This window comes from Falco cherrug, chromosome 6, assembly GCF_023634085.1.
Source record: "Falco cherrug isolate bFalChe1 chromosome 6, bFalChe1.pri, whole genome shotgun sequence".
Lineage (NCBI taxonomy): Eukaryota > Metazoa > Chordata > Aves > Falconiformes > Falconidae > Falco > Falco cherrug.
In genome coordinates, this window is record NC_073702.1 from 78699007 (window position 1) to 78724700 (window position 25694).

Sequence of the window (25694 nt, forward strand, 5' to 3'; positions counted from 1 at the left end):
ACACACTGTATTTATACCTCACTTCCAGCTAAACATCGGGGCTGGCCAAACCCGATGCTGGGTCACTGGGCTACCTGCAGCACAGTGCTGGCAATGAAGTGTGGAACCCCTCCTCTGCCCAGGTGCCGGCAGCATCCCGCACTGAACTCAGGTTTTGAGGGTGTTTTAACCCCAGCCAGCAGCTAAATACCACTGAGAAGAAAATTAACTCTTTCCCAGCCAACGAGCACATGCTGGCAACAATCACCACCTCCAACACAACCCATCCCTTCCTCAGGGCAGCCAAGGCACTGACCAGCACCATTCCCAGACCACCAATGTAACACTCATGGAGGCTACCTGCTGTTAATGTGTACGTAGGCGTTTAACCTGCCCACTTGCTTCCAGCCCAACCTGAATCTCCACTGTTCAACAACACAAATGTTACCAGAGAGAGGAGCATTGAACGTTTCCAAGCCCATTTGCCCTCCACCCCACAAGGTACAGGGGTGGGTCCCGAATAAACAGGTTTTTTTGTTTGAGTGCGCCTGACAAAGCGGAGCCTGACCTTTCCCCTTCGGGGGAACAGCAGGTTTCAATCAAACTTTGCTGAGGGTTGGGGCTATTTTCCCTTCTTGCGGGTCAGGGTGATGCTTGAACTCTCCTTGCCTCAGGTCCCCCACCCACCCCATCAATCTCTTCTCTGCCTTGCCCGACAGCTGGGACCACTGCAGTTATAACAGCCTGCCCCACAGCTGTGTCTCCTCTGGGACTTTCCCTGCCACCACTAAGTGCCTCCACTCACTGGACTGCCTGGCAGTTGGGTCCCCTTACAGTGGCAGAACTTAGACGCTTTGCAACAGGAGCAGCTCACTTGCCAGATTAACATTTTCCACATTAAATTCTACTGCCAGCATGTGGTCTGCTCTTAAAGAAGGCATTAGGTTGGAAATGGCTCAGCTGTATGTATTGTTTCAAAATGCTACAGTATGCAAGGTATTTATGGGTTAAAAAAAAGGGGTGGTTTTGACCCATGATAATGTAAATAGGAGTTAAGATGGGGGCTACAACACCTACTCTCAGGTTGTACACAGATCATTATCACTGCAGCATCTCTGCTGTCAGACTTCACTGAAGATTCAGCCCATTGAGCTTTCATAATACCAAAACACACTGAACTACTATGAAAAAGTTCCTCTGTTCCCTTTTGCCAGGAGATACAGATGCTACTGGCTGTGTCCCAGTTACATTTTTCAATAAGGCTTCTTATTGTAAATACACTTTTCATTATTTCACAGCCAGATGAAGTCTAGCTACTATTCTGGACACCGCTTTAAAGATTAAGAGCTTTTATCAGACTGTTCCAGGCTTGGGCACTCATCAGCAGAGTTGCTGCAATGGCCCAGAGCCCAAGTACATGCTTTTGCCCACACTGGACGCTCGCTAAAAGAAAACAGCACCAGGGTGCTGCCAGGTGAGGTGGCCAATGTGCAACTGGCTTTCCTCAGCTCTTGATTTAGACAATACAGCCAAGCCTGGCAAACCCTGCTCCTTGTTTGTTTCCTGGAAAAATGTTGGTGTGGGTAGGCGAGAGAGATAAGGAATGAGTACTTGTGCTGAGCAGGGAGCAAAGCAGAAAGGAGAAGGGCTATATCCAACTTCATCCCACTTGCCTTTGAGGTACCTCTTGGGCCACAACCCTGCAGAGAGACGCAGGATGGGAAGTGCCTCAGTGTGTGCTGGTGCATAAGTGGTGCCAAGCACAATAAAAACGAATGGAAATGAAAGGAGCCAGTGAGTCCTCTGTGAAAGCAAAATCTGGTGACAGTATCTCAGGTTGGACAAAGCCAGAACAGAGGTATTCCTATCTCAGGGGTCACTCTTGAAAACTACAATATATTTTTCAGTCCCCAAACCTTTTTTTCTTGCCTGCTTCAGTGGGGATGAAAGCGCTGATCCCAGAAAATGAAGAGTTAAGCCCAAACAAAGCATTATGCTGAAAGAGCCTACAATCTCATCCCAAAAACAAATATCAGGATTTCTGAATCTTAAGTCTTACATATTTGTGGATAAGGGGACACCATAAACACAACTTTCCATACAGAACAAAGATAATTTCAATTATCAGCCCCTTCCAAAAGGGTGAGATGGCAGGATTATTTTTTCCTGCCGAGCCACTGATCACACAAGTACTGCCAATGCTTCATTGACTTTCACTGAAGGCCTGTCTCCTACCGCCCAAAAAGACCAAAAAAAAAAAAAAAAAAGACAGCAGGTCTGGATGAATCCCACAGGCCTGCACTCAACTGAGACATCACAAAAAGAGGGTTTTAGCTCAGAGAAATCACGCGTTGCCTCTTGCTACAGCTTTTCAAAGCTACTATCGGCTCTCCTTCCTCCCCAGTTAGTGGAACCACTATGCCAGGCCATCTGGCACATCAAAATTTATCTTCAGATTTCATTATCCCACTGACCACAGTGTTTCCTCCCATTGACTAATGAAATAAACCCATCACCTCCCAATTGCAACATTTATACCTAGTCTGCTTTAAATGCCCAAGCCCAGGTCGTTTCAGAGGGAATGAATGTCATTCTGCTCTTCAAACAAGCACAGCATTTCTGCTCAATAGGAGACAGCACATCCATCAAAACAATCAATGTCCTAAAGATGGAAAGTGAAAAATAGAAAATTCGAATCTCACTAGTCTCAAACCACTAATGCCAGGCTCCTTGCTCCTTGGGCTTGTTTAGCTCTACCGGAGCAGTACAAGGAGCATTACTTAGCATTCCTCATGGTAAGGGAGCAACTGCAAAGCTTGCAATCTACGACACAGACATTACTTGTCATGACACTAACACAGGGTGGTATTCCAGTTCCATACCTCACCACCATAATAGGGAGTTTCCTGCAAGAAGTGTCCTAAAAAGACAGAAAGAAAGAGTTACAGAATCACCTTATATTCTTTGCAAGTCAGCAAAGTGCCAAGAACTAAAAAATAGACAGAGATGGGATAGAAGCCAGGTTGTCAGCTTTACTGCTCTCCAGTGGTTTTGAGCAGGATCCATCTAGTCTAAGCTAGTTGTCTGGATGTTCTTTGGGTCAGTGGAGAGGAACCGGCACTCATGAGATGCCAGTGATCTCTAGATGTAGCCGTAATGCAAGTCAGATGATGCATCCCCTAGAAGTCCAAAGGAACAGCTAAGCTGAGAAGGTGTCTTTGGAACAGTTAAGGAAAATGGAATCCCACTGCTAATGGTACAATCTGTGCCTCAGTTTCTCCATCTGCAAGACAGTGCTAGCAGTAGTCTCTACAGCAAAATGCTTCCACAGCCATGAATGATAAGTGCCATGTAACTGAATTACTCTTGATGGGGTTTTTTGAGTATGCTTGAACATATTAGTTGGAGACCTGCTGGAAATTCAGAACTGAAGGGAGAAGAGGGAGAAAGCATTACAACCTTCAAGAAAAGCTAGAAAATTTAGAGTGAAGTCACAAACAAAGCACCTCACCTGGCCTGCCTTGCAGGCACACCAAGCCTCCAAGGTATATAACCTGCAGCCTTACCTTACTACTACAGGTTTTAAAGTTTCCAGAGCCTCATTAGAAACATCAATAATGATTTATCACTGAAACACTAGCATGAACAAGCTACCAGACTGAGAATAAAACAGCCTTCATCAGAGCACTCAAAATACACCAAACCGCTTGTGCATGGGCATCAGGAAGGCTGGATGCTCCCCCGACATGGCCAGCCAAGATTATGATGGAGAACAGCCTGGAAGAGTAAATTTCCACCTCTGTCCACTGATCTCCTGCATGATCAATCTCTGTTTAAAAATACCATCAGATGGACATTTCCCTATGTCTCCCCACCACATTCCTGTGATAAGTGTTCCCTCCACAAGCCTAACGTCTAAGAAAACTTCTTACCCTCATTGCACACCCCACAGGGGCTGGAGCACAGCTGAGCTCTGTTATCTTGAGCCAGGCACCATTTACATGACAGTTTCTCTATAATGCAAATCAGGCTCGTTGTCACTAATGGGAAAAGCCCTAAATGAAGAGTTATTGACCCTTGATACCCACTCCTTGGAGAGCCAAAAAGGGTGTTGACCTCCCTCTTGCACCATCACCACCAGGCCAAGTGCTCAGGGAAAAGCCTGATCTCCTTCCACATCCACCAGTGCTGCCATTAAGCCAATGACATATGACTGGGCTTGAGACAGCTCTGGTCTCCTCCAGAAAACTGCACTAGGAAATGGACCAGAAAAGCCCTGAAACAAGGGATTAAGCATCTAGCCAGCCTCCTTCCCCATCCAGCATTTTGTAGTGTAGGCTGCTTTGGCCAGCAGACACAATAATGCAGCTCTGTACTAATGCCCCTGTCACAGCACTCTCCAAACTATCAAGCTACAACAAGGTCTTTTACCATCTCATACCAGCATATTCTTCATGCCAGCCCCTCTGCTGCCTTCTCCTTGTCTCATCTCATCCAGGGCCTGCTCTCTTTTCTCGTGCTTCTTCCTCTCCCCTCTTCTTCCTCGGCTGCTCTCTCTTCATTGGCTCTCACCCACTTAACAGAACCAGCCACAGCTGCACATTATCTACATCAGCCAACCCCCCGCCCCTGAAGCCAGCCCACAGCTGTATATTATCAATGCTAATTAACCCAGCTTCGTTCTTCTACATGCCCCAACACTGGCAAGGCTGAGATGGGCTTTAAAAGGCAATCCTACATCCAACAGGCATGGATACTAGGGTAATAACTCACTCAGGGTACTAGCAGCATCCTGCAGCCCTCACTAACTCCACCGCAGAAAAACAGTTTTCAAGTAGCGGAAGACCTTTGCATAAAGGGACAGGTCTGAGTTCAAAGACAATTCTGAAATCTCTTATGAGCAAGCGCAGAATGCTTGGAAGGGACCTTTAAAGATCACCTAGTCCAATGCCACCAGCATCTTCCACTAGGTGAGGTTGCTCAAACCCTCATCCCACGTGACCTTGAACACTTCCAATGATGGGGCACCCACAGCATCTCTGGGCAACCTGTTCAAGTGTTTCACTATCCTCATCATAAAAAAATTCTTCCTTATGTCTTGTCTAAATCTGCCCTCTTTCAGTTTAAAACCATTGCCCCTTGTCCTGTCACTACAGGCCTTGGTACAAAGTCCCTCTCTCTCTTTAAGTCCCCTTTAAGTATTGAAAGGCTGCAGCAAGGTCTGCCCTGGACATCAAAGTGGGTCAGGCTGATTTGCTGCTTTGTAAGACAACATATAAAGTTTGGATCAAGACAATTCTGATACAGTACTGAGGAGCAGAGCAGGCACAGCTGGACCGGTGGTGAAAAAAGCAGTAGAACTGTTTCTCTACCACCTTGACAAGAAGGTCATGGGGACACTGGAGAAGGTAACATCAGAGCCTGCCATTGTCAGACCAAGCTGGCAAAGAAAATGCTCCCACCAGCCACAGCTGCACCTTTACCTTACTCCAGGTCTGCTGCACGGTATAGGCAAACAGCCACCATAGGTCTTGCTGAAGCAGTGTCTCATCAAAAGCATTTGCTGGCAGACTTTACAGGTGTGCATAAACCCTCTGCTGCTTTTGAGCCTGCTTCAATGTTTTGGACTGCGGAAATGCAAACAAAGGCATCCATTCCAGGAGTAACTTCATCTAATTAGTCACAGGCAGGATCAAGTAAAAACATTCATTTGAAAGCAGCAGATCAACAGGACTATCTACCTAACCATCTGCTCAGAGCTATCTATCTAGTTCAGGAGACCTTTCTGTATCATAAAATCTTCAAAGAGGCAGCACTATCAACGGGGCAGTACACATGCCCATCAACTTCCCAGCCCCAAAACTATTTAGAAGTCACCACAATCCAGGTAACTATGGAATCTGGGCTCCAAAAAAAATCATCAAGGAATCAAGCTACAGTAAAATACACACTGTGGACTGTGGCTTCAATTGGCTTGACAATATTTCATTTCACTGAATGTAATTTCTTTCCCACATGCCTCATTCTCCCCTGTGCACATAAAGGATGGAAGTCTTTGAAAAAGCACTGAGAAATTCAGGGTGGGCATTAGTTACTTTTTTTGACAGCACTAAAACAACATATGAAAAGAGGGTTTTTGTTGCTATTATTTGTTTTCCCCGAGTTGCAGCTTAAAGGGGGAAAACAGAAGACAATGTCCCATCCAGTGCCTGCCTGATAGAGCAACAGAGGCTGTCTCTGTCACAGCACTGCAGAAGTTGCGCTTTTGGGGAGTATTGTTTTTATTTCAGGAGAAAAAAAGGAAATGAGCAATCCCAGAAGGAAAGGGTCTGAATGCTTGCTCAGGCTGTGCCATGAAGAAAAGGATTGCTATTGTCAAAGGGTGTTTCATTGTTCAAGGTCTTTCTGAGAAACCTTAAAATATATCCAGAAATGTAACAAGAACAGAAAACAGATCTATTTCTTAAGCTGCCTATTTGTAGCCTGGATGGTAAGACAGACATAGGCTATAGCTTGGCACTGTTAATTACCCTGGTTAACCCTTGATCTTGCTAATGACATTTATTTTTAAAAAAACCCACTTCAAATCCATCAGGAGTGGGCATAAAGAGAAGCCAGCTCTCCCTCATGTGAATAGCCCCACTGCTTTATATTGAATTACTCACCAAGTCAGGACTCCTCACCACTTAAGCATTAGCCTCCAGGTTAATTAACAGCAACAAATTACTACAGTAACTGACCAGGGTCGTTCTTTCATTGGTGCCACTTTCAAACACTGTCCACAGTCTGTCCTCCCCACCAGATTGCTTCAAGCACAAACTTCCAGCCAGGAGACAAGCTCCAGGCAACACCTCCAAGATCAGTCAGAGAAGTAGGACACAGGAGAAATGCAAGGGCACAAGGATTTCCTTAAGGATTCAGAAAATGGCTCTTAACCCAGGAAGTGGTGGGATTCACACCTTAGCATCTTTGGCATGGCTTCACCTCACGGGAACAGCTGGAATCAGCCAGGGCTGTACCTCTGATCTCCCAGAGCTGAGAAACCTCAGAAAGAGGAAAAATTGCAGATAACACAAGTAGACAGACAGATAGGGTGGATCCCAAAAACAGAATGTGAGGATGCAAAGGGAAGAAAGCAAACAACAGATAACAGCAGCACATTACAACACCAGCATTGAGCTAGGGCAAACACAAGCATACATATGAGCATCTCCAGAAGCAGCACCCCCACAGCTCAGCACTGGTGCTGAGCCACAGCATCTCCCCAAGAGCCTGCTGCAGGCACAGTCATGCTGCTGTCTTGCTGGTACTGGCATGCATAGAGCCAGCTCAAGGGTCTTGGTCCCAACCGCTTGATAAAGCAGCTTGGACGGTCCATGCACAACCCATCAAGAGCCAACAACCATCACCAAGAAGGACAGACAGAACTAACACAGGCCACAGATGTAAAGGTTTGCCTTTTTTCCCCCAAAATAAGAGCTTCCTTTGTCCAGACATCTGAGACTTTGGTGTCAGTAGGTCCAGATTTTCTGATCTGTAGAAGAAAGTAACGCTCAGAGACAGAAGAGGATCATCTTCTGTCTCACAGATCAAACCAGTGACAAGCAGCCCTTAATCTCCAGTACCCTGCAACAGGGATCTTAATCAGTCTTGTGCTCCAATGACTGATATCAAGGGAAACATTTAAAAAACACTTAATTGTTCATATTGTGATATCATGCTGGTCAATCAACTTCCTTTTCACCCCCAGCAGGCTTTTCTTCAACAGAAATAATCACCGTCAGCTCCACCACACAGATGTATAAGCGATGGGAAAATGCAGAGCAGGCTGGAGTGAACAAAAGACACTTCAGGCCTGCTGGGGTTAGAATGCGTTTCTGTACGGTAGGTTGGACTCTTCACTAATCCAGCTCTGTTTCTAATGAGATTGGTTCCCATTACAGCAAAAGGAGGTTCAATTTGCCAAGGGGACCATTGTCACACAGGTTAGGGAAGCAAAATAATCTTATCAGTTTGAATTTGAACACTGCCCTCCAATTATATGAACAATGTTTAACAGAGATAAAGAAAAAGTGATCTTCATTTATCCAGCAAGAAAAATGGATTGCCTAACACCAAGCATTCAGCTTCCTGCAGCTGCTGATAGACCTTCACGCTCCAGCCACTGGCTATACCATTGCCAAAATGCACTATCTATCTTTGCATGCTAACTCTGAACCAAAACCAAGCCAAACGGCACCAACTGTGTTTCCAATGCAACTTATTGGTATAGCAGAGTAACAGACCCTCTACTCTTGTAGTATAGCCAAAGTGAAAGCCTAGGGCTGTCAGCTAAAAACAAGCTAACCCAAATGGCAGGAAAATGCAGAAAATTTTTTCATCTCATCTTGCTAAATTTCTGTCTCTGCCTCCCTATCCAATCCATCAGCTCCCCTTGGCTGCTACAGAGACTATCCTCTTCTGGGAGTTCTGCGTCCCACACAGTGCAGCTATAACAAAGAACATTTTTGCAAATAACAGCCAGGCTTCATCTATTCTTTTTTTCTATACAATTCACCCCATCAGTTGTTTAGCTGAACAAAACCCAGTGCTATCCTTTATTGTGAGGCTAACAATAAACTAACATGTGAGCACAGCGTGGGTCACAGATGTGTGCGCTTCATCATCAGCTGTGGAGCCACTTCCCTGCTCAACTCACTTTTATAAAGCTTTAACCTCTTTGAGCTGGAATTCAGCTTGAGCACATAAACCAGGAAGCAGTGTTAACACAACAGAAGCGGCCCCGGTACAAAAGATACATGAAGATGGACATGCTTTGGAAACAGAACAACAATCTCCGTTTCCAAGGGGTTACCCACATCATAAAAATCTAGAGAGGAAACTAAACCGGATAAATCCCAGGGGCTCTAGTTTTGGTGATATCACTTGCACCAGAGGATCTGTATTTGTGCCTTTCAATAGACACATTTACTTTTTTTTTCTGCTATAAAGGGACCGAAAAAACCAAGAAAAATTTGGAGGGGGAATGTCTTCAAAACTAATTTTTAAAGATGTCTTTAAATACATTCCAAGGACTGATCCCAGATTTGTAACCCAATTTTAAGTACTTTTGTCCCAAGTAAAGTAACCCTTGAAGCATGACTGCTCTAAGAACTACGCAAAACCAGACCCATCTTACGACTGCACTTTATAGGCTCAGATCATATCTGCCAACTGAAAGCTTGCTATCATATCCACCTCTAGCTTGTATTACATATAAAATACAGGCATAACATTGCCCTTTCCTTAGTGTACTGTGTCTGGCTGTGATGGAGTTAATTTTTTTTCATAGCAGCTTGCATAGTGCTGTGCTTTGGATCTGTGACCAAAACAGTACTGGTAACCCATTAATGTTTTAGCTATTGCTGAACAATATTTGCACAGCATCAATGCTTTTTGTGTTTCTCACTCTGCCCCCACAGTGAGTAGAATGGGGGGTGCACAGGAGGTTGGGAGGGGACACAACCAGGTAGATGACCCCAACTAATCAAGAGATACTCCGTGCTCTATAATGTCGTGTTCAGCAATAAAACAGAGTGGTGTGGGGTTAGATAAGTCAGCCATCTTTTGCTTGGAAACTGGCTGAGCATCAGTCTACCTGTGGGAGGCAGTAAGTGATTGCCTTTGCATCACTTTGGGTTTTTTTTTTTCTTTCTTTCTTCCACTTCTTCACTTATGAAACTATTTTTTATCTCGACCCATGAGTTTTCTGCTTTTACTCTTCCTTTCCTCTTCCCCTATCCTGTTGGGGGTGGGAAGGGGAGTTGAGCAAGAGGCAGTGTGCTGCTAGTTGCCTGTAAGAGTTAACCCACAACACTTAGTTACCTGCACTTGACTCGCAACTATAATGCTCATTATAACCTGTGCAGTCCATTTGCGCATATGCATTACAGTACTGGAGAAGGAATTGTGTATCGAGTACCACATGTTTCTTCCTGCCTATCACAGCTTGATAGAATGGATAAGGGGCTGCTCCTGGAGAAAAAGATAGATACTAAACAACCTCTGAAATATTGGGCTAAAGTTAGAGCTCCTAATGCTAATCTCTCTGCCTTGGATCCTCATGCACGCAGTGCAGGTGGTGCTCCAGACTTTGCTTCCAGAAGGGTAAGTACATCCCTGTTTGTAGAATACTCGCAACAAGCCGAATAGGTTTTGAATAGCACACAGTAAATAAGGCCCTAGGACCATAACGAACCAGAAGGATAAAGAAAACAATACAGGAATCCCAAGGAGGTGGAGAAAAAGTAGCATGTTCTCATTAAAGAGTAACTTACAACATAAAAATCCAAAAGTCTAGATTCAAGTAGCTAAACTACCTTAATTTTTAACATTCCTTAACTTCCAAATGTTTGATTTGCAACCTTAATACTGTTCTCTGAATGTTGAACACAAAAGCTAAACTTTCAAAACCAAAGTGCACAATTTTTTCCCATAGCATCTTATGCTTATTGCCAGGGCCACAGCAGCAGTGTACTTACAGGTCCCACACAGACCACAGAGGCAAGAGATTTCCCAAAGACTGAGTCCCAAAACTGAACGTCATCCAGCTACAGCAGCTCAAGTTACCACCTATCACTCTAATTGCACTAAGTGTCTGCACTTTTGGCCCAACACAGATTTAAGGGAAACATGTGAGCCAAAAGCCTCTGCAAAATACAGCAAACAGGGGAAATGAACACCAGGAATAGCATACACTATTGAATGCCAGGAATGCCATAAAGCAACCTTGCTATAAATGCAGAGCAGCAAACAATAAAGGATCATAGCTGAGCCCACAGATCCCAAGCATAGGATGCAGGTCACCCCAGCCCACAGTGCGATACAAAAATCACAGAGGAAAAGTTAGCAGAAAATCCTCCCACTGCTGTGTTTTTATATTTACTTGTTGGAGTAAAAGCCCATTTTAAATCCTTGAGGCTAATACAACACGGCGATAATATCATAGCAGCAAAACCACAATCATCTGATAGCAGATAAAAATAAAATAACACAGTCACATAGGGGGTCTCATAGTAGGTGGTCTGAATGGGCCCTTTTGACAAGAAGCACCATCAGGTACCAAGTCCATTGAGAATTTAGTGTAACTTACCTAAGAGAGTCCTCTCACAGCCTGACAACTCTGGTGCTTCTATGGGCTGCTGGCAGAGTGAAAAGTGTCGCTGCTGGCAACCAGTGTGCTGATACCAGGTCAAAAGATGGTGCACAAAAGTACAGAGTGAATTTCTCTGATTGTAAGTGGCTGATAAAACCTCTCATACTCTAGGTCTCAAGGCCATCTTCTCTTAATGTAACATTTAAAAAGGAAATACATTTTTTACATCTTTCTTCCTCTGTTGTTAAGGATGTGGGATACTTTGCCAGCTGGTCAACATGACCTCCCCTGCCTACCACAACTGAAATGCTTGGACATCTACTGCAAATTCTTCAGCAGTATGCTACATCCATCTGTTAATTCAGATACACTTCTGAAACCTGACCACCCGGAGAGTTTGCCCAAACTGCAGGTCCCACACACACTGCTCCATCTTCATGCAAGGATCCAGATGGATCCACGAGTGGTTATTGCACAGCAAGTCTTAACATCCAAAGGAACCCCATCAACACTGGCACCACAGCAACTATCAACATGGTTCAAGAGCACACGGTATACTTTAAGAGACTCTGCCAAGATTTATTTACAGTGCAACTCAGAACTACCAAACCATCACTGTCTCTCTGACACAAGAAGACACTTGCTGGGTTCTAGGCAGAGAAGCATTAAGCATCCCCAAAAGAGCAGACACACATACTTTAATTACTATGAAAAATCTCATATCCTCAGTTAGTGAGCTGAGCCAGGCATACTTGGATCAGCCCAAACCTAGGCTGAGAGAGACATAACTCACCGTCTTTCCCCAGGCAAAAGAAGCAGCTAGGTAAATAAATAAATAAGGAGAAGAATAGGTAACTCAAGCAGTTCTCTTAAACACATTCACAATTACTACTTCTCTACCAGATTTGATCAGCAAGAAGATGACTTTGGATTAACTTCTGTGCATCCTGTAAAGCTCTTTGCAAGTCAGCAAAGTTGCCTCACAGCTGAGCAGAATTTGGCCCTTGCCTGTCTCTTGGAAAGAGCACATAAATCCCAGACAACAGCAGTACCAGGTCAGTGAGGCACAGCACTGGCGAAGACACAAGGAACCTTATAGTACTGCACCAAACCAACCTGACCAAAAGTCCTTTGAACTAATTTCAGCAGCACATCGGGTCTGTTCCTGCAGGCAGCCACATACTTGTCAAGGGACAGAAACAGCCTGAATCTGTGAAGGTCTTGGATATCTGGATAAAAAGGAATGACAGCACAAAAAAACCCAGCAGTAGTTGCTTTGAATGGTCCCCCACAGGAACTGGGACTGCTATCTTGGAACAGAAAGCACAAAGTTCAACCTGTACATGCGCAAACATGCCAAGCACAAGCAGGCAATCTCAAATAACACACGTAAACAGTCCTGGCCACCTAAATCACTGCACACCCACCTAAACACAGCATGATCCCATTTTCTGAACACTGAGCACTTTGGGAGATCGGGCCATGTTTAAACTAGCATCAACAAAACAATCAGCAAAGGTGCCAAGTGTAAATACATGTTCTTCTCCCCCTGCAGAGACTAAGCTTATCGTGCCCCCACCCCAAATTTAAATTATGATTTTAGGTTCTAGGTATTTTAAATTATGATTTTAGGATCTGCTGAGAAAAGATACATTAAAATTCCCACTTTTTTTTTTTAATTGACCAAACTATTCTATATAAAATCTGTTTTCACAGTGTCTTAAATCAGGGAACGATTTTCACCTGAGGACATGAAACAGTTGTTTTCTTTAATTCTGCAGCATTTGTATCCCTAACAACATGCAGGCAAAGGAAGAATGCTGCAAGGACATTTTCCTCAAATAGGTTGTGCATCTAGTGGGTACTGATAACCTGGGATACTCTGAAGTGATTAAAATTACCACAGCAGATTATTTTTTTTTTAACATTACTAATTAAAGTGTTCCTGGTACTGACAAAAGTTTGCATCAGTGGATCAGTTTCTGGGTCATTGCAATTAGAAGATACTATATAAACATTGTCAGTCATCACAGACATTGGGATCCCTGAGGTCTCTTGGCTCTTGCTGACAGCTCTGATGACTAAAACAGTGGATTTCCGTATGACATGAGCCAGATGCATACATACAGCTCTGGAGGCTGAAGTCATTCCCTACATGAGGTTTCACATGGACCCCTCATGAGACATCCTGGCATGCACAGCAACCCCATCCATCCCTCCCCAACAGTGCCTTCTTTCCCTGGCACCACAAATACAGACCTGCCACTGTTTTTTTGCAGCAGTAACAGCAACACCTCTAGTCACAGCCCAGGACCACAAACACACAGAATTGGAAACACGTGTTTCTCTTCCTGAAACTCAGTTCGGTGCCCTCGACTATCAGTAAAAGTAAACTGAACATTTTAAGAGTCAGCAAGCCCTCACAGCACTATCGTCACAACTGTTGGGAAATACACAGTGTCTTCTGGAGCAGGCCTCAGGACAGCAGTGCATAGACACTTACATCTTTGCTTAATGTGGTATATTGATGCCCACAAAGCTGCATCCCTGCTGAAAAACTGGAACAACTCACTAAGGCACTGAAATAGTCCCAGCTTCTGTGCTACAGCTTCTCCTCCTCTCCCAACAGCAGCAGAACTGGCACTGGACACACACACCCCCCGATTTCCTCCTCCAACATCTCTCAGCTCTCTGAGGTCTTTAGACTGCTTCTCACTGACAGACAGACATGACACAAAACCTTGTGAGAACCGCTCTGCCATGGCTGCCAGACCCAGCCACCCTCTCAGCTCCCCAGACCCATCTCCTACAGCTCATCATGCAGCCACATCATTACCAGACAATGCACAACAACATTACCAGAAGAGGCCAACAGTGGTTTTGATGAGATTTTGGGTTTTCTTACCTCTGCAAAGGAGAGTTTCTCAACCCCAGCACAGATGTCCCTCAGCAAGCCAAACTGCAGCCCACACAGCTGTGATTGATGGCTTGGCATGTACGACCTCCAGCTGAGGAGGAAAACATTGCCTGGGGCAAGGACCTCTTCAAGCAGCAGCCTGAGGTCCCTCCAACCTCATCACTCAGAGCCCTTTACCAAGAGAAGGTATAGGGGTGGCCTGGGTTTGGCCCAGTCTTTAAACGAAGTGTAAAGCATATCTGTCCCTGGGGTCAAAAGCACAAACCTCATTACTGAGTTACACCACCACACTGGAAGAGAAATTGTATCTGCCTTTCTCTTGAAAATCCCCTTTTTACAGCCTGCAGCTTTCAACACATGGAAATCCCGGAGCCCCCTTGACACCATCGACCCATTCAGAGCTGTTAGCCATTCAGAAGCTGTTAGCATGTAGATTTTGGTGATAATTTGGTGAATGGACTTGTCAAACAAATTGCCTTTATTATGGACCGATTAAATGCAATCAGGGAGAAGTGCTTTTCCCCTCCCAACTCCAGCCCTCATCAGCTCAAACAAACACACTGAGCCAATTAGCAGGGATGTGGCAAAAGCAGCTTTCCGTTGAAACCTGCCATTCTTGGGGAAAAGGGGGAAAAAAAACAACCAACAACAAAAAATATCTTTGTGCTTTCAAAGCCAGGAAAAGCCTCTCGGAAGAGGTCCCAAAAGCTACCCAGGGCTCACCTGTAGGGTGTGGATGGGAGTTATCAGTATTCATCTGGCTCGATGCCGGATCAGCTCCCTTAAGCAAAGTGCTGCTCACATCCAACTTGTGCCAAATATGATGCAAAGAACATAAATATTAAAGCAGGCCCAGGGGGAGTAGCACTTCTGGGGCTGTTATTCCTACAACTTTATGTCCTGCAGCTGGGTTCTTCTGTGTCAGAAAAAGCATGAGCTCCCATCAAAGCTATTTCCATGCCTAGAAACCTATGGTTTTGGCTTAGGTCCCTACAGGGGATTCTCTATGTCTGCAAGTGGTTGAGTTCACAGCACAACCTTTTCTGCACTGTGGCAACAGTGAAGGGACCCATCTCCACTAACATGAAACTCACAGCAATCACATAGATCTGATGCCACTACCTTTCTGCCCAATGTGCTTGAAATTAGCTAATGAATGGGAAAGTTATTGAGGAGAATTGGAGCACAGCATCATAATTACATAAGCCTAATTCCCTGCAGGTATGCAGCTGGAAATTAAATGGTCACCTTGGCTGGCAGTGGGCAGAGTAGAATTCAACATGTGTCTGCATGACTAACTTCAGAGACAGGAACCCCATGGCTGGAGCTAGAGACACCACACAGGAAACGAGCAATACCTGTTGACTAAGTTTTTGACAGCTTTCAATGCCTGCATTTTAAGTTAGTACCAATGACTAATTTTGGCCCCATTTTCATTAACCTAGTCCCCCTAAGGAGCAAGCTCTATGCACTGCACATGGATCACTGCCTCCCAGAGCCTATGCAGAGGAGCCGTGGCACAGCTTCCTCTCGCAGGGCAAGGATATTACTTTCTCTTGGACACCCACCACAGACAGAAAAGGGCTAAAACAAAGGTGAAGTTTTATCAGCCAGCAGGGATTTCAGAGAGTTCATTGCTAGGACTGAGATTAGATTAAGGGTTTATAGTTAAAGCACAGAGATTCAAAAGACCAGCCTCTTACCTCACACCTCATCACAGCCTTCAAGTGTCACCTTGAACATAAGGGCTATGCGACACATCAAGACACTAGGTCCTAAGCCTTCAAACAGTCTTGAGCACAAGAACTGATCACAGAATGAGATTAGATCAAGAGCCCATACTACAAGCAGCCACAGAGAAAAAGTCCAGGCCTTCTTAAGAAGTGGCTGCAAAGTGCCTGATAACTCCACTCTCTCCCCAAGGACCCACTTCCTACCCCCAACACCCTCCCGCAAACATCAATGTTTAAAGAACTATTAAAGAAGACAACTTCAAAACTCTTCACATAGTTCAAATACTTCACTTAAAAGGAATTTTAATTCTTACATCTCAGATTGCACAAGTCCCCAGCAGGACACGCACTCATCATGTTCACATTGTGGTGTTTGAGCTGTTCAAACAGGAGGGATGGAGTCACAGTGTGAGACCATGTGCTCAGAGGCCTGGGAGCAGAGATGACAGAGATCCCCACCAGCTCTACCTGTGCTTTCCCATGACTGCCTCAGCTCACCACACCTCTGGGCACTCCCTCAGGGTGCCTTGCCATAACCTATGTAAGAAAGACATCTTCCTGCAGCCAAGAGACACACACCTTGAAGACCCAGCCAGTGGGAGAATATTGGGAGCAGTGAGTAGGACATGGGTGGGTTTGCAATTCTTGGTAAGTCTTTTGGCCAGTCCTAATGCATAGGGGCAGTGTGAGAGTAAGATCAGTGCTCTTTGTGATCTACTTAGAGCTTACGACTGACCATCCCTAAGCTGTTTCTTTTCAGGACTGGATCTATGCACTCTGGCCCACCACGAAAAGGCTGTGACCTATCACTAACAGCAGCACCTCCCTGGTAGTGCTGAGCTGAACCAAGCTGAGAAGCCAGTAAAGCTTTGTTGCTGAACAAGGTCTACGGGACTGAGTTAAAAAAAAAACATTCTTCTCCAAAGAGCATCTGCTGCTCTCTCTGGACGGTACTGGTATTTGGAACTTGGAAAAGCCCTTACATCGCAATGAGCTGTGTCATCTCCCTGCAGCATGCGGGCAGCAGTCGAACTCCTGCAGAAACCTCTATAGGACCCAGCAAGCCTTGCATTCCTCAGCAGCAATAAGCAATACAAATCCATTCATCTCCCTGGGATGCAGACAATTTATGTTTTTGATCCACCACTGCTACATGGGATATCATATGGTAAAGCTTTGGTTTCCCCAGAGACTTTCACTTGCTCAATTCCAGCCACATTGGGAAGAACCTAGAACACTCTGTAGCACAGAAAATTTAAGTAGCCAGAAAACATTACGGTCAAATTATGATAACAGGCTAGTCCCTTTCATTCCTCATGCCAGCTGACAATTCATATATAGGGGTAACAGTAACAAACCACGTGCTCCATAAGTTATCTGGGCCATTGTGCCTTCACTCACACATGGTACCCTCAGGCATTGGAGGGAGAGGAATGGGGTCTTTGCAAAATGCATTGGGGGAACATAAGGTGTGATCTGGGCAATGCTGTGCCTTTTCCTACCCCCTTTCACCTTGTGGCTACCCAGCTCCATAACTTACAAAACCATATCTGAGCTGCTACACACTGGGTACAACCCTTTCCTGTGGCAAACCATGTTTCCTGTGCTGCAAGGTACGGTCAGTCCAACAAGACTGGGGACATTTGCCAAGCTGCTATCAGGAAACATAGCTTGGATCTGGCAGAAGATTTCAACAATTGTGGAAACTCATGGGAGATTGTGCTGTTGGGATTACAGACCCTGCTTCAGAGTACAGCCTCACCATGCATGCACACAGGGTTTTAAACTACTCCTCCCAAAGTATAACAGTACAGTTGGATGTTGCAGGAAACATGATTTTGTTATCAGCAACCTTATCCATTTTTCAAAACAACAGCATCTCCCCCCCCGGCCCATCTCCCGCCAGCATCACCAAAGCCTGTTGAATTTGCTTCCATTGCTCTGGCTGTATTGTATACCCACACTGTAAAATACCCTTGCTCTGTGACGCTTTCGTACATTTTAATGCTTAGCAATTTAGCCTGGCTGGGACAACCTTTATATTTCAGAGGGACTAGAACTTGTCCCATTGCAGCTTTAGCTCCTGTTGTGCCTGCTCCGTGCACCCCCTTCTTCATTAACTTGTTTGCAAGGAGGAGCATAGAGAAAGCTCAATGCCAAGAAAGTGATAAAAACACACCAGAAACACGGAAATGCCTCAGTCCTTCCCATTCAGAGGCAGACCTGCCTTGAATGGCAGCCCCCAGGACTGATCTGCCTCCAAAGGAGACTGAATCACAAGCAAGTCAGCCCCCTTCAATTTACATTAAGACTTCAAGATAGTGTGTATATTCTCCCCCCTCCCCCCCAGGCTCCTCATTTCTAACACAAATCTCACAGCACGCAGACACACGCACTCCCAGGAGTGAGCAGCAGTGTTGTGGTGTGTTGACACCCAAGTCTAGTGAGACTCAGCTCTTGCAAATGACACTTTTAACTATAATTAGCAGCTCTTATCCACTACAAGAGTTTTGCAACACACACCTAAAGAATATGCCAGACTAGTTCTTCACACTAAGACCCAAAATTAGAATCAATACCCCAAAAGCAAAATGACCCTCACTAGGCATTCCTGAGCAAACTAATCAACCCTGCTCAACTGTAAAATGAGATCTATATTTTCTCTGATCCACATGCACATCCACAAAGGACAGAAGCAGCAAGGTAATTTTACAGTGACTGATGCAGCTGTACATAGTTATAAAATTTACATGGGACTCCATACCTTCAAAGTATTCTCTATTTACTGGCTATGCACAATTCAAAATATTTTTCCATTCAGATTATTTAGAAATGAGAAATTTCTTCTCCCGGCTTAAGTAAGCATAGGCTCAGAATATAATTTATTCTGTGCATGTAACATCTCCTTTATCTCAGCTTGGGGCTTTTACAATGATCGGAAGCTGTACATTAAGAGGAGGGGAACCTGGCCCACTACAAAATAATTGGGTCTTGCTATGTTAGCTTTAATTTATATCCTAGACCTCCCCAGTCTGCTAATCTAGCTCTTTTCACTCCTCAGAGAAACAGCACAAAACCTGCTACAAACTTAAATGAGTTAACACTATTCCCTTCCTTGTTCCCAAAGTTACTCGAACTCTGCTGAAATAGTTTTACTAAGGGTTATTGAGAAAGGCTTTTAACAAACTCAAAATCCTCTTACAGAAGATGCTTTTAATCGGCTTATTTTTAAAAGATTAAAATTACTCCCGACATAACTACCCTAGATCTGCTCACATCCACTTTCCGAGCTGCTCTGAGCCCTGTAAGAAGAGCTCCGATCCATAGGCAGCCGTCCAGCACACAAGGGATCAGCGCTTCTCCCCTACCTGAGAAGTCTGCAGAAGTCTTAGCAAAGTTGCTGAAAGCTGTCAAGCACATGAGTCCTATGAGGAAGGTGGAGGTGGGAGACACATCTGGCCAGCACATCCTTAAGTATCCTCACAGCTTTTCTACTTCCAGAGAAAAGGAAAGTGCTTTCTGTCCCAGTCCAGTACTCCTCATTGCCCGGAGAACAATGTTAGTCCCATTGCTTGGAAGGATCACAGCCAGCAGCGGGAAGGGAAAAGCGCTCAGCACACACACACACACACACACACACACACATCCCTGGGAGTGAATGAATCCCGGCTGAGGGAGGCTGACGAATGAGACAGACCTACCTGAGCCTTGGCGGAGGTCCCAGGGTCCTAAAAGCCACCGCTTCGCCCAAATTTGCTGCAGACAATGACTGTGCAGCTGTCCAGCAGTGCCACTGCAAGCTGTTAGGGGGGAGAGTCGGGGCGGGGGGGTGTGTGTGTGCCGGGGGGCTGGTTTGGAGAAGCCCCGTTGCTGTTAATTTAGATACCCAGGGATCTTGTCTCTCTGGTGCAGACAGACGGACAGAAGGATGGGCAGTATTTTCAAAGGAGGGAGCCCAAAACAAAGTGCCTGAATTCACACAGATTTTTGGAGTGATGCGTGTTTGTAGCTGCTGCTGACATTACTGTGAGCAGTGGTGTCCTGCCAGGCTGGTGACAGGAGAATCCTTCAGCTGTGTCCACTGTTGAGAGTGATCCTACAACGGAAGAGACTTTGCACAGGCCCAGGAATCAACCCCTCCTGGATCTCCCTGCAGGGCTGGGACTGGTGTCAGCCCACATATCCAAAATCCTCTTTCCTTTCGACAGCAGCCAGCTATGCCAGGCTCCCTGTATCCCACTGGACCCCTCTCCCCTCCATCAAACTCAACAGAGGATTTTCATGCAGATCCTAACCTGTGGCGTTCAGACCCAGGAGACCTGTCCCTTCCATAGCAATTACTTTAACCTGCAACTAGCATGGCCTTAGCTGCTTACTCAAGCACTACTCACCCTACAGAGTTAAAGGAAGGTTTCAGCTCACCTGGAAGTACATCCAGTACTTGATCCCGCCTGATCTTCATCCATACTCTGGCAGCATCAAGTCATCCATGCTAACTTGGAAGAGCTGAGCTGAGTGCTGGGACACAGAGGTGGATTGGAGTGGCAGACCCTGTTCTCCCTGGGTACAGGAAGGAGATCCTGAGCTTCAGCCATCAGTGTTAGCTGCAGCTCAGGCACAGGTTTGCAGACAAATAATGGACATAACCAACATATCTAGGCTAGAGCAGAGGCTGAGTGTCAGTGTGGGAAAGCGGGGGATAGTTTTCACAGGCAAAGCCAACACTGGCCATTTAGCAGCCTGTGTATACACCTATACAAACCTATGGAGCAGCTCTGTGTGGGGCTGCTAGGGAAGGCGAGATGTAGCCAGGCATGTGTACAGCTCCTGAACAAAGCTGCAGATTCTATCCAGCAAAAATAACCTCCGTGGGAACATCCAAGGAAAACCAAAGCTGGCTTTTACTCCTCTGTCTTGTTCATCCACATGGAATGAAGTGAAACTTCCCAAAAACATTCACCTTAGACTGAAAACAAGTATAAGAGACTTCAGCCCAAAGGGAGTAGGTTTTTTTTCAGAGCTGAGAGTGCTTATAGAGTTTCTAATGCTGAAATGTCTAACAATGTTTCAGCTGTTCTCAGATGAAAATCAGACTGGCTGTCAGGTTATATGTGAAAGATATTTTCAAGAGTGCTGCCATGAACACCACAGTCATTGTTTCCACCAGAAATCTGTCCTGGGACAATCTGTGTGCTAGAAGCCAACCTCAAGGACAGCTGTAAGTCCCGCAGCCCTGTTGGCTTTCTGTCCATACTGCCATTTGCTCAATCTCCTGCCAGCCACGCTGAGGATGAGGGTAGCATGGGAAATCTTGAATCTGAGCAAAAATCCTGTCCATGACCCATTCACCCAGACCATGTGAACAAGAGGCTGGTCTGGCCTGAATTGCATCTAAGCACCCCTCCTTCCCACAAACAGCTCTTCACACACTGAGGATCTACAGTGAAGGTACAGATGAGTCTCCTCTCAAGGACAGTGGTGGCTCTGGGTAGACCTCACAGCACAGACATACCCTGAGGTCCACCAGGCTCTGTACAATCCAGTCCCAGTCCCTCCCTGCAGACAATCCGGCCACCTTTACTTTTTGCAGATGGCTGATTAAGCAAGATCAAAGACTAGGAGCTTCTATGGGCTGCCTTACTCTTCATTTCACCTGAGACTTTAATTCACATGTCAGACCTCTCTGACCCATACTTTCCAGCTTTGACTTAAGTTTTAAAGAGAAAAGATCAGGACGTTTGGCTCCTAGCATCTATATATAAATCTTGTCTCACTTATTTCTGCAACCCTTGCCAAGGGGAAGATTCACCACTATCGCCTTAAAGGCAAGAGATAACCATACCCATTACCAGATTAGCAATCAAAGATCCTTATCAGCAGGACAAAGAAACAATAGGGTCCCTGGAAATTTATCAGTGCTCTGGAAAAGGGAAGCACTATTTGCTGAAAAGAGCCCACCCTGTTAGCAGGTGTTGATTTTACTGATTAAAGGGTAATTAGGTTTGGCTGACTCAGTATATGAGGAAGGAAAAATATCTGGTGACAAAGAGTTTAAGGCTAAACATGGGAAGTGTGCTTGAGCAGCCCTTTAGGTCATTGCTAATAAAGTCAAAGAAGAGGGGAAGAAGTTTACATCAGTGTAATGTGAAGGTTTTGTATTTAAGCAAGTTTGTAAAGATGCCTTCCAAAAGGAAAGCAGCTCTTGATGAGGAAAAAATAAAATATATATACAAAGGGATATAGATAGATAGATAGATAGATAGATAGATAGATCTGTCTTTGGGAAACAGACAATTCAGTTAAAGCCCATCTCCATAATGCCCTTATTCCTTAGGGCATGTGGGAACATCAGCTGTGTGTTTCAAACGGAAAGAGGCCACCTGTCCCAACTGCAGCACAGACAAAGGATGGCCTCTCTCCATGAGCAGTCTCATGGGGTAAACACGAATCAAGAGGACACCAATATGGCCTTTTGTTTTTCGGAGTAACAGCCCTTGAAATCCAGCCATGCTTTAAATATGTCTCCTGGGGACAGGTAATAATGCAGATGATGATACTTGTCCCCAAAGCCACCCAGAAGCAGGAATAGGCCAGTTCTGAGGCAGTTCAGCAATACATCTTAGCTTGGAGGAATGATTATTTGGTTTATTTCTCTCACAGAGTAACTATGGAGAATGAGTACTTTTTTTTTTACATACATCATTTGGGTGTACTTAAAAACGCTTTGTCCTTCTGGAAGACACAGAGCCTTGTGTCTGAGCTGGACTTTAATACTTTCCTGCTCATGGCAAAAAGCACATGGGGTCTATATGTCCAGCTTAAGAAGTGAAGAAGTCCATAGCACCTGGTTACATACACAGAGCCTAGGCCTGAGGTCAGCACCCCTCAGCTTCCCCTGCAGAAACCAGTGCTGTAGCCACTCAGCACCAAGACACACAAACCAGTCCCACCTCCTGGGGTACTTCTCCAGTCACAGCTAAACCATAAGTTAGGCACTTGAATCCCAACCTGGCTTTAGTCCAGGATGCTTGAGAACTGTACCTCAGTTATCCTTTTTGACTATGATACTTAAGTGCGCTGTTCTTTCTCCTCCCATACTCCTGTCTCTTGCAGAGCCTATCCTTCTGCTATACATAAACCCATAATGTCTGAAACACGCATGCAAATTCCCAGAGTTCTTTAAAAGCAGTTAAGTGCAACTGTAACTGGAGAAACTGAGGCACTGATAAGTGAAGCAATTTGTCATCCAGTTTTGTCACCCAACATCACCCAGTTTATAAATGGTAATCAGGAATGGACTCAGTTAGATTGATTCCCAGTTTCATGTGTATTTGCTGATCTCGATTCATTCTAGGGCTGATTTTTGGTAATGCTTTCCTGTTTTTCACTAACCCTGCACCACTGCCCTCTACCTTGCTGACTAAACCATCAACAGCTTGAAGAAGGGCTGCTCAGTAAAAAAGCCAGACCAGGATTAGCTTTCAGCTAGAGAACCATATGTAGGGTTGAAGCCATGTTTGTTTATACAGTCACAAGCAGGTTTATTTGTACAAATGTGCTAGGACTAGCCTTGCTTGCTGAACCCTAGTAATATTACTTCTTCCCATTTTTTCCATAAGGTCTCAAAGCACTCCCCAAAAGACCACTGTTGCATTCTGCCATTTCACACATGGGTGAAGTACAGTCATATGTTTGAGGTCACTACTTTTTCAAGGTCAGCCAGGGGAAACTGTCATATATAGGAAAATGTAAACACTTTCAGTCTTTACGTCTGGTTAGGGCTCTTTCCACTTGGCCACATTGCCTCCTTGTAAATGAATATAAGATAATAACAAGAGAGACAGGGAACTATTGGAGAGGGGCCAGCGGAAGGCTACAAAGATGATGTGCGGACTGGAGCATCTCCCTGATGAGGAAAGGCTGAGAGACCTGGGGCTGTTTAGCCTGGAGAAAAGAAGACTGAGAGGGGACCTTCTCAGTGTCTACCAGTATCTTAAGGGCAAGTGTCAAGAGGACAGGGCCAGGCTCTTTAGGGTTCAGAAAGCAAGGCTAGTCCTAGCACATTTGTACAAATAAACCTGCTTGTGACTGTATAAACAAATGGCTTCAACCCTACATATGGTTCTCTAGCTGAAAGCTAATCCTGGTCTGGCTTTTCTACTGAGCAGCCCTTCTTCAAGCTGTTGATGGTTTAGTCAGCAAGGTAGAGGGCAGTGGTGCAGGGTTAGTGAAAAACAGGAAAGCATTACCAAAAATCAGCCCTAGAATGAATCGAGATCACCAAATACCTAGAATGAATCCAGGTGCTCAGCAACAGGACAAGGGGCAACGGGCACAGACTGAAGCACAGGCAGTTCCACCTGAATGTGAGGAAGAACTTCTTTCCTCTGAGGGTGACAGAGCTCTGGAACAGGTTGCCCAGAGAAGCTGTGGAGTCTCCTTCTCTGGAGACGTTCAAAACCTGCCTGGATGCAACTCTGTGCAACCAGCTCTCAGTGAACCTGCTTTAGCAGGGGGTTGGACTAGATGATCTCCAGAGGTCCCTTCCAAACCCGACCATTCTGTGACTCTGTGATTCTGTGACAAAGTATCTGTGCATTTTTACCTACAGAAATATATCTAAACTGTGTGGACAGAGCTTCAAATATAAAATAGCAAAGCTTCCCAGCATAGTACAGCTCTTTGTTCTTCTTTTTTTTCCCCTAATCTTTCCCCTTAGAGTGTCTTACAGAAACAGATGGGGTTACTCATGGAAGTAAGTGCTGTTTGCTTTCATCAATTTGAAGGCACAGGACTTCACATAATGTAGTTTTGCAATACAACACCAAGCATCTCACAAGTAAAATCTTCCCCTGCGTTCATATTCAATGTTAAACAACAGCTGTGCAGAATATTCAAACTGATAAGCCTTTGAAGTTTTCACATTTTGCATCATTCAATCACACCAGTTTACAAAACAAATACAAACCTGGGGGACTTTGCTCCATACTGGGACAGGTTTGGAGTGGGAGTGTTGCTTTAACATAATTACATGTAGAGCAAAGGACCTAATTGATGCACTTACCCCACTAAAACATTGGGAAATGTACAGAGTAATGCAAAATCCTCCAATGTGCAAAAATGTCAAAAATAAAATATCTAGAGACTACAAAGTGACCTGCAACAAAGCAGAAAACTTTCTCCTTGTGTCTGCACCAAGTAATTGATGTTGAAACCTCTCTCAGCTAGCATCCTCCTCAGTATAGTGATGCCATGTTCTATGTAAGAGGATACTGTACAGTCTGGTGCTTTATCTGGGGATATCTGACTGGATTTAGTTGGCGCCTTGTGTACAGGATGTTCTTGGATTAATCACTGTACTAGAACTCCAGGGATATGGAATCATCTTCATCTTTGTACTCCCCTGTGAGTCCCATAAGGATTTCAAGAGACAAGAATTTCAAGGTTCAAAGTTCCTCAGCTGTGAATTGGATCCTTCCTTTTCCCTGTGTTTCATCTGTCCTGCCTGTTTGGATGTTGTTCCCTGAGATTTTTTGCTATGTGGGCATACAGCACCCAGCTGAGACCCTGAAGTTCACCAAGACCTTCAGGACATGCACTGTCTTTTATCTGTAAGATGAAACGCTTTTCCCACTTGACCTGACTCATTAGTCCTCTTCTAACAGTATTCCTGGGAAGATTTCTCCATCAATTGGGTGACAGTACGTACTGGCTTTCTTTTGCGACTGCTATCTTTCCTTTAGTATACTCTGTAGCTCTCTAAGAGTGCTTGTTAGATAAGAGGATGAATTTTACACCTGCAGATACCTACCTCTGACCTAGATGGTCTTTGCTTTGAAGACCAGAGACATCCCAGATTGTTCAATGTGAGCAGGGGTATGTTTTTTCTATTATCTCACCTATGGTAACCAAGGGAGAATTGTCTCTATCC

General features: G+C 45.0%; 1 protein-coding gene across 3 annotated transcripts in view; it reads right to left on the minus strand.

Annotated features, from left to right (window-relative positions):
* Nucleotides 1-25694, minus strand: part of EVA1A (eva-1 homolog A, regulator of programmed cell death) — a 224321-nt gene that overhangs the window by 191079 nt on the left and 7548 nt on the right. Inside the window, exon 1 of one of the 3 annotated variants that reach the window (XM_055714644.1) lies at nucleotides 19132-19351. The exons of 1 other annotated variant lie outside the window; for it this stretch is intronic. In XM_055714644.1, coding sequence (XP_055570619.1) covers nucleotides 19132-19231 — 100 coding nt within the window. In that variant the 5' untranslated portion in view covers nucleotides 19232-19351. Of the gene's footprint in view, nucleotides 1-19131; nucleotides 19352-25694 lie in introns of those variants that run through there. One more of the 3 variants, XM_055714645.1, reaches the window with a different exon arrangement.